The sequence below is a fragment of the Salvelinus namaycush genome, chromosome 23 (genome assembly GCF_016432855.1).
Source record: "Salvelinus namaycush isolate Seneca chromosome 23, SaNama_1.0, whole genome shotgun sequence".
In the NCBI taxonomy this organism is placed as follows: Eukaryota; Metazoa; Chordata; class Actinopteri; order Salmoniformes; family Salmonidae; genus Salvelinus; species Salvelinus namaycush.
Genome location: NC_052329.1, coordinates 19,691,901 through 19,705,289, shown reverse-complemented (window position 1 = coordinate 19,705,289; position 13,389 = coordinate 19,691,901). Strand labels below are relative to the sequence as shown.

The 13,389-nt window shown below is 40.9% G+C and overlaps 2 protein-coding genes across 2 annotated transcripts; one reads left to right on the top strand and one right to left on the bottom strand.

The window, feature by feature from the left end:
* Positions 1–693: 693 nt before the first annotated feature.
* On the bottom strand, positions 694–8,928 carry LOC120018152 (guided entry of tail-anchored proteins factor 1-like). The gene is made up of 5 exons (XM_038961186.1): positions 8,821–8,928; positions 7,008–7,173; positions 1,687–1,754; positions 1,407–1,521; positions 694–1,070 (listed from the first exon to the last, which is right to left on the bottom strand). Exons 1-5 carry the CDS (start codon positions 8,908–8,910, stop codon positions 997–999), a joined length of 513 nt encoding a protein of 170 aa, XP_038817114.1. The 5' UTR covers positions 8,911–8,928; the 3' UTR covers positions 694–996.
* Positions 8,929–9,398: 470 nt separating this feature from the next.
* LOC120018149 (non-histone chromosomal protein HMG-14-like) lies at positions 9,399–12,634 on the top strand. The gene is made up of 6 exons (XM_038961169.1): positions 9,399–9,582; positions 10,946–10,969; positions 11,057–11,086; positions 11,210–11,248; positions 11,342–11,473; positions 11,679–12,634. Exons 1-6 carry the CDS (start codon positions 9,565–9,567, stop codon positions 11,742–11,744), a joined length of 309 nt encoding a protein of 102 aa, XP_038817097.1. The 5' UTR covers positions 9,399–9,564; the 3' UTR covers positions 11,745–12,634.
* Positions 12,635–13,389: the final 755 nt, after the last annotated feature.

Here is a 13,389-nt window from a genome sequence, read left to right as displayed (position 1 = left end):
AATGTCATTGTACGCTGTAAGCATTAAGATTTCCCTTTACTGGAACTAAGGTGCCTAGCCCAAACCATGGAAAACAGCCCCAGACCATTATTCTACCTCCGCCAAACTTTAAAGTTGGCACTATGCATTCGGGGAGGTAGCGTTTTCCTGGCATCCGTCAAACCCAGATTTGTCCGTCGGACTGCTAGATGGTGATTCATCACTCCAGTGAACACGTTTCCACTGTTCCAGAGTCCAATGGCGGAGAGCTTTACACCACTCCAGCCGACACTTGGCATTACGCATGGGGATCTTAGGCTTGTGTGCGGCTGCTCGGCCATGGAAACCCATTTCATGAAGCTCCCGACGAACAGTTCTTGTGCTGACGTTGCTTCCAGAGGCAGTTTGGAACTCGGTAGTGAGTGTTGCAAAGGAGGACAGACGATTTCTACGCACTATGCGCTTCAGCGGTCCCGTTCTGTGAGCTTGTGTGGCCTACCACTTCGCAGCTGAGCCATTGTTGCTCCTACACGTTTCCACTTCACAATAACAGCACTTACAGTTGATCGGGGCAGCTCTAGCAGGGCAGAAATTTGACGAACTGACTTGTTGGAAAGGTGGCATCCTATGACAGTGCCACATTGAAAGTCACTGAGTTCTTCAGTATGGGCCATTCTACTGCCAATGTTTGTCTATGGAGATTGCATGGCTGTGTGCTGTATTTTATACATCTGTCAGCAACGTGAGTGGCTGAAATAGACAAATCCACTAATTTGAAGGTGTGTCAACATACTTTTGGCCATGTAGTGTAACATCCGATTCCGAAGCCAACATAAGAGACACTAAAATATGTGCAATAACATTGGCAATGTAAGGCAATGTTTGAATATGGGGTGCTTTGTAAAAGTGCTTACCAACAGTACCGATTTACACATATCAAAGTGCTGAGTAACAATGCCTGACTTCATTCTCAGAGCATTTGGGGAATAAATAAGACATTAAAAAAGATCCCATTCCTTAGCTAATTGCATGTAGACCAATAGACGCCACTTTGTTGCACACCACCAGCCAGCATGTGATTCCAACACCACCTGAAAGGATACAAAGGCTGGGTTCAAATAGTAATCGTCAGAGTTGTCAGTTAGTAGTATTTGATGTAAGTAAAAACAAAAATGTGCATTCAACATGGCATTTTGAACCAGTTCAATGAGAATTCCATGTTAAGAGAGGAAACGAGTCATGTGATTCTATCTTCAGTATTTAAAGAGAACGAATAGAAGAGAAATTCAGTAGTCGTCTATGATTAGCCAAGACTAACTCTTAAACATGTTTACAAATTAAACACTAAACTTGATTACAATGAATTTACCCACAGTCAAAAGTGAGTGTGGGCCTCAATCCTCAGGCGTTGTAATCACACAATTTACCTGTTACTCCAGATGGGAATGCCACCAGCTGCTCCAGGGGGGCAATCCACTTACTGGGTACAACAGTCACTGGGTCAGCATAATACTTCCAAATCAGGGAGATCATCAGAGCAGCCTAGAGAGACAACAGAAAACAACCTGATTCAGTGCATCAAAATGCAACACAATCACTTGTGCATGTCACCGGTGGTGAAAACTGACATTTTAAAAAAGTATGTATATTTTTGACCAATTAAAGAATATAGGATATATTTCTAATTTCAATATGTTTAATACTCACCTGGAGGATGTAAAAACCTATATTCACCATCCATTTCATTTTGGCTTGTTGAGCAGTTCTAGACTTGACTGTAAGAAGAAAAAAACAGATCTTATCTGCACAGGAACCATCTAAATTAATTCTTGGTATCCATACTCTAAATATAGGAATTTTGACAGATATAATAACAGTTGCCTTTTGTGTGTTCTTCTCAATTAATTTCAGTGTAAATACTACACAACATGCATTGGAATATAACCTGTTTTGTATGGTATGGCATAAGGGAGGGGTTGGCAGGGAAAATAAGCCTGATGTGTGACCAGTGCATATGACTGGAGAAATACGCATGTGGTGCATTTCAATGTGAAAACACTTTTCATTCCAAAGTAGTGAAATATTCCTATTGTTGAACAACAGGATTTGAACTTGAAGGCATGTTGCTTGATAGGCAGTGGCCCTGAACTGACACAGCGTGGGAGAGAGTTAGAGACAGTTGTTTGGGTGTACAGTAGGGAGGATGTAGAGACAAAAAGTAGATTTTCTCAATGTACGAAACACCATATTTCAAAGTCACCTGCATTGTGACTCATCTAAACAATGTGGTAAAGAGTGAACTTGTAGACTTTTTTGTTGCCTTTTTGATAAATTCAAAACTAGATATTTTCTAACAAAAACATAAAAATTGCCTTGGGGTTTTTGTCACAACCTGTAAAAATATAATATTGTAACAGTACACCACTGAAGATTGCTTTCTAAACAAACCATTGTCATTCCTGAGAATTTGTCAATTTTTCATAAACAAAAAAACCCCACATCTGATTATAGTATTTCCTTGTTTGCTCTGTCATAGCCCTTACGGTTGCAGGGAAGGCGCCATAGTGTAATAGAAAGGCTGTCATTCATATAACATTAACTCTTGGCAAATGGCTGTTGGAGAGATTTGGTTGTTGTCTGATAGCCAATGTAGTGTGTCTGTATAACACCAGCTCGTAATGGAGCTATATACTATGCGTCCTGCCTCTATAGAGTTCAGAGCTGTGGCCCGGACATGAAGGACAGCAACAGGCAGCAGCTGCACCATCAGCTGATAATATACAGTTGGCTGGGTGTTCCATGCATCGGCAGGACAGAACAGCTACGTCTGGTAAGACGAGGGGTGGGGGTGTGCGTCTATTTGTCAATAGCAGCTGGTGTGCAATGTCTAATATTAAGGAAGTATCGAGGTATTGCTCGCCTGAGGTAGCGTACCTCATGATAAGCTGTAGACCACACTATCTACCTATATTTTTCGTAGCCGTCTATTTACCACCACAAACCGATGCTGGCACTAAGACCACAGTCAACAAGTTGTATAAGGCCATAAGCAAACAAGAAAATGCTCACCCAGAAGCGGCGCGCCTAGTGGCCAGGGACTTTAATGTAGGCAAACTTAAATCCGATTTATCAGCATGTCACATGTGCAAACAGAGGAAAAAAACTCTAGACCACCTTTACTCCACACACAGAGACGCGTTCAAAGCTCTCCCTCGCCCTCCATTTGGCAAATCTGACCATAATTATATCCTCATGATTCCTGCTTACAAGCAAAAACTAAAGCAGGAAGTACCAGTGACTCGCTCAATACGGAAGTGGTCAGATGACGCGAATGCTACGCTAAAGGCCTGTTTTTCTAGCACAGACTGGAATATGTTCCGGGATTCATCCAATGGCATTAAGGAGTTTACCACATCAGTCACTGGCTTCATCAATAAGTGCATCAACGATGTCGTCCCCACAGTGACCATACGTACATATCCCAACCAGAAGCCATGGATTACAGGCAACATCCGCACCGAGCTAAAGGCTAGAGCTGCCGTTTCAAGGAGCTGGAACCTAATCCGGACGCTTATAAGAAATCCCTCTATGCCCTCAGACAAACCATCAAACAGGCAAAGCGTCAATACAAGACTAATATTGAATCCTACTACACCGGATCTGACACTCGTCGGATGTGGCAGTGCTTGCAAACTATTACAAACTACTAAGGGAAACCCAGACACGAGCTCCCCAGTGACGCAAGCCTACCAGATGAGCTAAATGCCTTTTATGCTCGCTTCGAGGCAAAGTAACACTGAAGTATGGATGAGAGCACCAGCTGTTCCGGACGACTGTGTGATCATGCTCTCCGTAGCCTATGTGAGCAAGACCTTTAAAGAGGTTAACATTCACAAGGTCGTGGGACCAGACGGATTACCAGGACGTGTACTCAGAGCATGTGTGGACCAACTGGCAAGTGTCTTCACTGACATGTTCAACATGTTCACCCTCTCCCTGACCGAGTCTGTAATACCTACATGTTTCAAACAGACCACCATAGTCCCTGTGCCAAAGAAAGCAAAGGTAACCTGCCTAAATGACGACCGCCCAGTAGCACTCGGTAGCCATGAAGTGCTTTGAAATGCTGGTCATGGTTCACATCAACATCATCATCCCGGAAGCCCTAGACCCACTCCAATTCCCATACCGCCTCAACAGATCCACAGATGACGCAATCTCAAACGCACTACACACTGCCCTTTCCCACCTGGGCAAAGGGAACACCTACATCGCATTCGGAAAGTATTCAGACCCCTTGACTTTTTCCACATTTTTTTACGTTACAGCCTTACTCTAAAATAGATTAAATAAATAAAAGTCCTCAGCAATCTACACACAATAGCCCATAATGACAAAGCAGTTTAAAAAAACATTTGCAAATGTATTACAAATAATAAACAGAAATACCTTTTTTACATAAGTATTCAGACCCTTTGCTATGAGACTCGAAATTGAGCTCAGGTGCATCCTGCTTCCATTGATCATCATTGAGGTCCCACAGTTGACAGTGCATATCAGAGCAAAAACCATGCCATGAGGTCAAAGGAATTGTCCTAGGAGCTCTGAGACAGGACTGTGTCGAGGCACAGATCTGGGGAAGGGTACCAAAATATTTCTGCAGCATTTAAGGACCCAAAGAACACAGTGGCCTCCATCATTCTTAAATGGAAGAAGTTTGGAACCACCAAGACTCTTCCTAGAGCTGGCCGCCTGGCCAAACTGAGCAATCAGGGGAGAAGGGCCTTGGTCAGGGAGGTGACCAAGACTCCGATGGTCAATCTGACAGAGCTCTAGAGTTTCTCTATGGAGATGGGAGAACCTTCCAGAAGGACAACCATCTCTGCAGCACTCCACCAATCAGGCCTTTATTGTAGAGTGGCCAGACGGAAGCTACTCCTCAGTAAAAGTCACATGACAACCCGCTTGGAGTTTGCCAAAAGATACCTGAAGACTCTCAGACCATAAGAAACAAGATTCTCTGGTCTGATGAAACCAAGATTGAACTCTTTGGCCTGAATGCAGTGTCACATCTGGAGGAAACCTGGCACCATCCCTACGGTGAAGCATGGTGGTGGCAGCATCATACTGTGGGGATGTGTTTTTCAGCGGGAGGGACTGGGAGAATTGTCAGGATCGAGGCAAAGATGAAATGAACAAGGTACAACGCAGGAATGGCTTCGGGACAAGTCTCTGAATGTCCTTGAGTAGCCCAGCCAGAGCCCGGACTTGAACCCAATCAAATATCTCTGGAGAGACCTGAAAATAGCTGTGCAGCAACGCTCCCCATCCAACCTGACAGAGCTTGAGAGGATCTGCAGAGAAGAATGGGAGAAACTCCCCAAATACAGGTGTGCCAAGCTTGTAGAGTCATACCCAAGAAGACTTGATGCTGTAATTGCTGCCAATGGTGCTTCAACAAAGTACTGAGTAAAGGGTCTGAATACATATGTAAATCTGATATTTCCATATTTTTTTTACTTGTAGTAAATGTGCAAATATGTGAGCAAGACAAAGGAGCTGATCGTGGACTACAGGAAAAGAGAGCCGAACACGCCCCCATTCACATCAACGGGGCTGTAGTGGAGTGGGTCGAGAGTTTCAAATTCCTTGATGTCCACATCACCAACAAACTATCATGGTCAAAACACACCAAGACAGTCTGGAAGAGGGCACGACAACACATTTTCCCCCTCAGGAGAATGAAAAGATTTGGCATGGGTCCCCAGATCCTCAAAATGTTATACACCTGCACCATCGAGAGCATCCTGACCAGTTGCATCACTGCCTGGTATGGCAACTGCTCGGCATCTGATTCGAAGGCGCTACAGATGGTAGTGTGTACGGCCCAGTACATCACTGGGGCCAAACTTCCAGCCATCCAGAACCTATATACTAGGCAGTGTCAGAGGAAGGCAAAAAAAATTCATAAGAGACTTTTCTCTCTGCTACCGCACGGCAAGCGGTATCGGATCGTCAAGTCTAGGTGCAAAAGGCTCCTTAACAGCTTCTACCCCCAAGCTATAAGCCTGCTGAACAATTAATCAAATGGCCACCCGGACTATTTACATTGCCCTCCCCCCTTTGTTTTTACACTTCTGCTATTCGCTGTTTATTATCTATGCATAGTCACTTCACTCCTACCTACATGTACAAATTACCTTGACTAACCTGTACCCCCGAACATTGACTAGGTCCGGGAACCCCCTGTATATAGCCTTGTTATTGTTATTTTATTGTGTTACTCTTTATTTTATTTAGTAAATATTTTCCTAACTCTATTTCTTGGAACTGTATTGTTGGTTAAGGGCTTGTAAGTAAGCATTTCACGGTAAGGTCTACACCTGTTGTATTCGCGCATGTGACAAATAAAATTGTATTTGATTTTATTTGATAATGGATCACTCTTATCTCTATATCAGGGATTTTTCTGTCATTGTAATCCTTGGGCAGGCGTTTTTTCGGGCCACCGAACAGTGTTAAATAAAATTTCCGGGATGGAAAAATGCTTTCAGTGTAAACTTAAATGACTAAAAACTGATATAAAGTATGTAGAAAAGACAATAGACATATATTTTTTAATTAAATCATCTTTAAGAACTAACAATAACCTAAATAAAAGCTAGACAGTCGGGGAGAATTGAAAATTCCAAAAGCAATGAATTCAGCAGTATTGATTTTGTTATTATGTTTGTGCATAAGAACATAGCATTAGCCATGGCAAAAAACGCTTTAAAACTGCACAATTTTCCCTCAGCTTCATGGCAGAATGTGGAATCGCATGTTGTTAACTTTAATACTGCAAAAATGTATCTCAGCTCCATGGATTGTAGAACTGCAGGAAATTGGCTTAAAATGCAAACGTCAACTGACCCGACCACGCCCATTGGCACGCCCCCTACCACACCCACCACATAAGCCCCTTTTTGATCCAGAAAAAAACAAAAAATGTAGTGTGGACATCAATTTCAATTATGTGTCTCTCTTACCATGTGTCTTCAGCTTGTCAGTCATCTTGTTGATTTTGCGCTCCAGTCTAGCGTATCTGGCAAACTCATCCATCATGCTAACGGAGTTGTGCTCCTTCTTCATCTCCTGGATCTCAGCCCTCATATCCCTCTCCTGCTCAGCATCTTTCTGAAGGACCTTCGATAGCTTCACATTCCAACAGACAAACATTTAATTGTAAATTTCGCTATAACATAGCAAACACACACTACTAGGCCTGCTGCCACCAGATGGTGCTATTATTCCTTATGTCTTTAAATACATAAGGAATAACAGCACCATCTGGCTGCAGCAGGGCTATTACACTACAAATTTAGCCATGTTTCTGATATGAGATCACTTTAGGATGGTTACCAGTTAGCTCTTGATCATGACTCTAAGTTTCATTACATTACACATAAGAGTCATTGGACGAAGGCGTCTTCTATACGGTGGAGCTTTGTTAAGATCCCTGACGCTTAATCTGAACATAAGGACCTTATCTTTCATATCAGCAAGAAATAAAGGTTAAATTGTTACACCCCTTGATAGGTTTAGGGTCAGTGTTCCCATGCGGCCATAACGCCATGTTACAGCACTTGTTTATGGAAGCCAAGAGGCTGCCACCAGTGCTAATTAGCTATCTAGCATGCTCTAAACACCTGTGTGTATGCGTAACTCGGGAAGTGTAGCGGAAGTGTAGTTTCGTTGGATGAAGGTACCCATAGCTGTATGAATCTGTGCAAAACTGCTACAGTAAGTGCATTTTTTTTATTTGAAGCATTCTTTCTCGCTGTTTCTAAACGTTAAAACACAGCGTCAGGATTGTAGTCCACATGAGGTAGTCGTGGATAAAGCTAATGGCTGAAAACTGTAGGGAGAACGCAGAATGCTGCCTAGTTTGAGAACTAGTTACCAGTATGTTACTGCAACAAAAGTGCAAAGGTAGTGGAAAGTTGTATTATGTCCGATAAACACTGTACGTCAGTCATCCTGTTAAATGTGTTGTTCAGATACAATGATGATCATGAATTGCATTTAGATGCAAAAATGTTTACTCATTTAAAAAGTACATTTTCTTTGTAATGAAATTGCCTCTGCAAGTGACAAGTATTTTTCTGCCTCCTTGGGTCATTTATAGTTTATTGCATGAGAACATGCAACACCTGGTTTAGTAGTGTATTGCTTAATAAAGTAATAAGGCACGAGGGGGTGTGGCATATGGCCAATATACCACATATAAGAGCTATTCTTATGCAATGTGGAGTGCCTGGATACAGCCCTTAGCCATGGTATATGGGCCATATACCACAACATCTCAGAGGTGTTTTATTGCTATTATAGACGTAGAAACGTATTTAGAACAGTAAAAATACATGTTGTCATACCCATGGTATACAGTCTCATATACCATGGCTTTCAGCCAGTTATCATTCAGGGCTCAAACCACCCAGTCTATGACAACCCATATTATATGCATTTAGACTAGAAATGTCATCAGACGACCTCAGATTTATTTACATGTTATGGTTGATATTTTAATCTGTGCCCAATAGATAACTACACGGCAATATCTACCTGGTTCTGTCTGGCAATGTTATCAGTCTAACACACCTTACATGATACAATGTAACAGTTTAACATTTGCCAACAGGATGGAATGGTTGGTTAGCTTCGCTGTTGTTTATGAGGGGCGCGAGAGGTGAAATAGCTAGCTAGCTAATATAACCTGGGCAAATCTGCCAAAACATGACATGATTTACAAGCCAACCCTGCATTTCTCACACGACCAATGCCTAAATAACCCCTACTTACGAAAGAGGAAATAGTCGGCAATAGTGTTTTGAAGAGATTGCACAAAAAGACAGATCCCAACACCAGGAACCAAGCGCACCCAGCAGCCATTTTTCTTATCAACCTTTGTTGCTGCTGCGCTCGTCATAAAGGGACGCCACATCCAGGCTGAACTATGGGCTGAGTTTATATTAGAAACGTATTAAAGTCAAATACAGCATATTTTATTAACTTCAAAATATAAATTCAGTATCCAAATGTGCTAAATTTACTACATTACTTTATTCAATTTTAAAAATACTGACAATTCTATAAGGGTCATTTACAGTATGTGTACATTATTCTGATATAATATCAACGAAAATAACACATCATTTTGAATCTAGCTATTCCCACCCCTTTAGTCAAAATTTTACGTTGGAACGACTGATTGACATACAGACCTACCCACACAGGTAACTTGCTTTGGTTTAAAAATCCGTTGCCTGGATGTTAAAGCCAATCAATGGCAACAAGGGGCGGAGAATAAATTGCCAGTCAGGTTGGTAGGATAAGGAATACAATATAAAGAGGGGGGATCCAATCCGGTTTCAGCTAGTTTCTGTACGTAGGCCTACTGATGAAATATTTATGTTAGTTACACTGTGTTCTGAAGGAATTGAGTGAGTTACATCGGACACATTCAGAAGCCTGCACTGAATTTTCAGTAACTGAGAAGGCTATAATTTGTGTTCTAATTCTATAGACAATACAAGCAAAGCAGCCATGCCGAAAAGAAGCAAAGTAAGTTGGAATGTTTACCTTTTAATTTAAGCCTTATTTTACAATGTATAATTTCTCACATGAAGTGTTTTTATAAATACCTGCAACAATTGCATGTACGCTAAAATATGCTTGATACAATGTAACAAGTTTTCTCTAAAGTATGAATGTGTTTTAGTGTGTCTGTCTTGTCGAAATGGAAGTGGCGCCTTTTTACTTAGTGTGGTAACATTTTGCGTTCGATCTCACTTTATCCTTTTAGTAACCTGTAACGTTACATGATAAACTATCGCAGCTTGTGCTTTTTATACAAGTTACTTAATCATAAATAACCATGATTAATAATTTAATTTCACGCATACCGGGTCTTTCATGAATGTAAAGTAGCTTAATAGCCTTCTCAGCAATGAGATCAGACAAAGGGGTGTAACCCACCAGCAATGTAACTAAGCTACATGTTGCCATTGCAGAAATGCGTGCATGAGCTAAAGGATATTTTGTGAATATTGGGATTGCTTTAATCGCCTATATATTTGGTTCACGTTTGTATTCAAATACTTTTAATAGCCCATGCTTGTGGCATCCTATATTATCACTTTGTGTCCTGTGTGCAGTAAAGCGTATTGTAATGCGCGACACCCTATGGCACGGAAAGGTACGGTCTTTGAGGTGTCATGGCAGCCCTTGCAAATAGGAACGGCATCGACAACTCAGCGCCATGTATCACTTTAATGGGGTTTTCGAGAAAGTAATTCTAAATTAAACGACCACATGATTTATAGCTGGTCACGTGTTAAATTTAGGGGGATTTCCTATTTGTTTGTGTGCATTCCCTGCCTTTGCTTCCCTAACAAATGTTGCATTATGTAACAGCGAATTTCTGAAGACATGATTTCCGAATTTCCACAGCGCATATTGGGTGAACTGGTATCAGGGAATTATAGATATTCAACTAATGGCGGGAACATACAGTTGACTGGTTGACGTAACGTGTGGATGGATGCCTTCATATAACAATTCTCCGTCCGTTGATGGGGGAGGGGCTGCTATAGGCCTTTATTCGTATGGGCTACTAAAGCCTAATTATAACATACAGTTTTACTTGTCGCTCTCAAGGTAGTTGGTGCCACAAAGGCTCCATTTTGCACCATGACAATGGGAAAAGTCAAAAGGCATAGTAATGTTAAATGCTTACCCTCCCCTCCCCCACTCACTTTCAGATTACATAATTTTGCTCTGATTTGGGGATGGAGCGGTTGTGAGCCCATCCCCTTTATCATTACACACCCACTTCTCCCTGCGGCTCCCGACCCATGATTGTGGGATTGTTGTTCTTGGTTTTTACTAAGAATTTTACTTCTTCTCTCCCACCACCCCCTCACAGGCAAATAATGACACTGAAGTTGAGGTTAGTATTTAATGCTCTTATACAATTTTATATTATGAATAAATTATTTTTCTGCAATAGCTGATTTAACTGTCTTTTTCTCACCAGCCAAAGAGGAGATCCACGAGGTTGTCATCTGTAAGTTTACTATATATTATATTATCATATTTATATGTTGTATATCCTATTTATGTTTTCTATGAATAGATGCTATTGTGTATTTGTAATTGGACTAATTATCTAATATGCATTATTTTACAGAAACCCACTACTCCGGCTAAAGCAGAGCCTAAGGCAAAGGTAAAATAAATGTTGTAATTTCAAACCCCAAAACACTCAATTATTATGCATTTGTACATTGAAATGTATCTCATGTATTTCTGATTCTTGTAGACACCAGTCAAGGCAGCAGCCAAACCCAAAAAGGTAAAGGGGGTAGTAGAGAAGGCCAAGCCTGAGGAGAAGAAAGAAGATCCTGAGGAAGAAGCAGCACCGGCAGAAAACGGAGAGGCCAAAGCTGAGGAGGTAAGCCTTGTTACCGTAGTTTCAATTATACGATATGCCATGCCAGTGATATACGCCATTCAAAATCAGGAGTATTGGGTATTACAAACAGACCAACTATAATTGGCATTGCAGCTGTTTGTACCCCACACACAAATATTGTGTAAACAACAAGACCTAAAAGAACTGTTCTATAATATGGGAACGTAACTTTTTCATCCACCAGGAGGCAGCAGAAGAGGAAGATGCTGATGCAGATGAGCCCGAGAAAGAGGAGGATGAGGCAGAATAACATCCTTACCCTTTTGCCAGTGCTCCCTGTACCTCCTTTCTTGTACAATTCAGAAGAATATTTTTATCAACTATTTTCTTAAGAAAAAGTAGGTTGTGTGATAGTAAGATTGTAGAAACATGTTTATTTTTTTTCACCTCTGGAAGAAAAGTTATGGTCATTGTGTGTTTCCCTTTTCTTTTGTGGTCTGGTTCAGTTGTCAGAGGGAGGTTTGTAGCAATGACATGCAATCATGCCAATATCAGGAACTTGTTATTCAACTGGGCGAGCTTGTCTGACACTAACATTCCATAGGCTTTATGAGGGACAATTTATTTAACCTGTATTGTATGGGGAAGGGTTGGGGGTTTATACACAATAATACTTGTTTTATTGTTTATATTGGGTAGGAAGGTGGTAATTCTGTTTAAGCTGTGCTCTATGAATTTTAACTATCCGCACCGTATTATGAATCCACAGTTATGGTTCATCCTCCCTAGTACATGTACTGGATTTTTCATCAGACCTGTGCATTATGTGAAATGGTTTTTGTCTATGTTCGGTGATGGCATTGCAATAACATTTGATATAGCTGCTGTGAAACTAGTTTTTTTTTCATAATTTCTATGCAGTATGTAATGGTACGATTGAGGATGGTTCATGTGTTATTAGCCAAGCTAATAACATGAAATACATTAGTGTTAAACATACTGGTTGTAGCTTATCCTTTTGAGGATACTGATAAACATTGACTGTACTTTCACTTAATCCTTCAAGTGAACATAGCAGCCGTAGATTTCCATGTGGTTTTAGAATTTTATGTACAGTTTCTCTTTTTTTGTGTGGCTGTATCTGTGTTATGATTGGTATAAACATGCCAATTGAATTAAAATGATTGTAATTTCTTTGTTTTTGCTGTTCTCTTATTGATCACAAGTGAAATGTAAACATGATATTATAATTCAGACACTCACTATGCATTGATTAAATACTCTGTAATTTCTTTGATACAATATTGCTTGAAAATGTGTGATTGTTTTTTGGTGCTTGCCAAATATTGAGCATATGTCTGCAATTCTATTGAGTGCAGCCATACACCAACTCAGTAGGTTATTCGACCAGCAGCTGCATGACAATCGCACTATTTCAGGGGTCGTCAACTGGCGGACCAAATTCGCCCCGTTGAGTTTATTTAATACATTCGAATAGCCTACAATGATCCATTAGGCTGCTTGCATCAATTCTATTTATAATTATGTTCTGGCTACGGTCCGCTCAAGAAAAGACACCTGCGCTATTTTAAACCAATGAGTTAACTATTAACTAACCTTAACCTAATTATCCTAAACTGCTACGTTTGCAACATTAATTCTCCTGACCTGCTACGAAGTCACTTCTGACAGCGGATTATCACATCTAGTCAAAACCCCTCAAATGCGAGTGCAGGCTGGGATAGACAGACACCACATCCGAGACTAGAGAACAATATACTGTATTTACATGATGTAAGAAAAGCGGGTCTATCATGTCATATCTCCAGACAAATGTAAAAAAATATATAGTAATTGTCAGAACTACAGTATTTCGCCAATTTGTCAATGCAATTGAAGCCTGCACTGCACAGGCTAATAATGCATTGTTCTCGTCAGCATTGCATGGCCCATTT

Bases quoted from the DNA above. Each gene is read 5' to 3' on its own strand.
- LOC120018152 (XM_038961186.1), bottom strand. From the start codon at position 8,910: ATGGCTGCTGGGTGCGCTTGGTTCCTGGTGTTGGGATCTGTCTTTTTG. The intron at 1,522-1,686 runs GTGAGTATTAAA...TTGTCTCTCTAG, and splicing joins TAGGTTTTTACATCCTCCAG to GCTGCTCTGATGATCTCCCT. The intron at 1,071-1,406 runs GTAAATTGTGTG...GTATCCTTTCAG, and splicing joins ATTCCCATCTGGAGTAACAG to GTGGTGTTGGAATCACATGC.
- LOC120018149 (XM_038961169.1), top strand. The intron at 11,249-11,341 runs GTAAAATAAATG...TGATTCTTGTAG, and splicing joins AAGCAGAGCCTAAGGCAAAG to ACACCAGTCAAGGCAGCAGC. The intron at 11,474-11,678 runs GTAAGCCTTGTT...TTCATCCACCAG, and splicing joins GAGAGGCCAAAGCTGAGGAG to GAGGCAGCAGAAGAGGAAGA.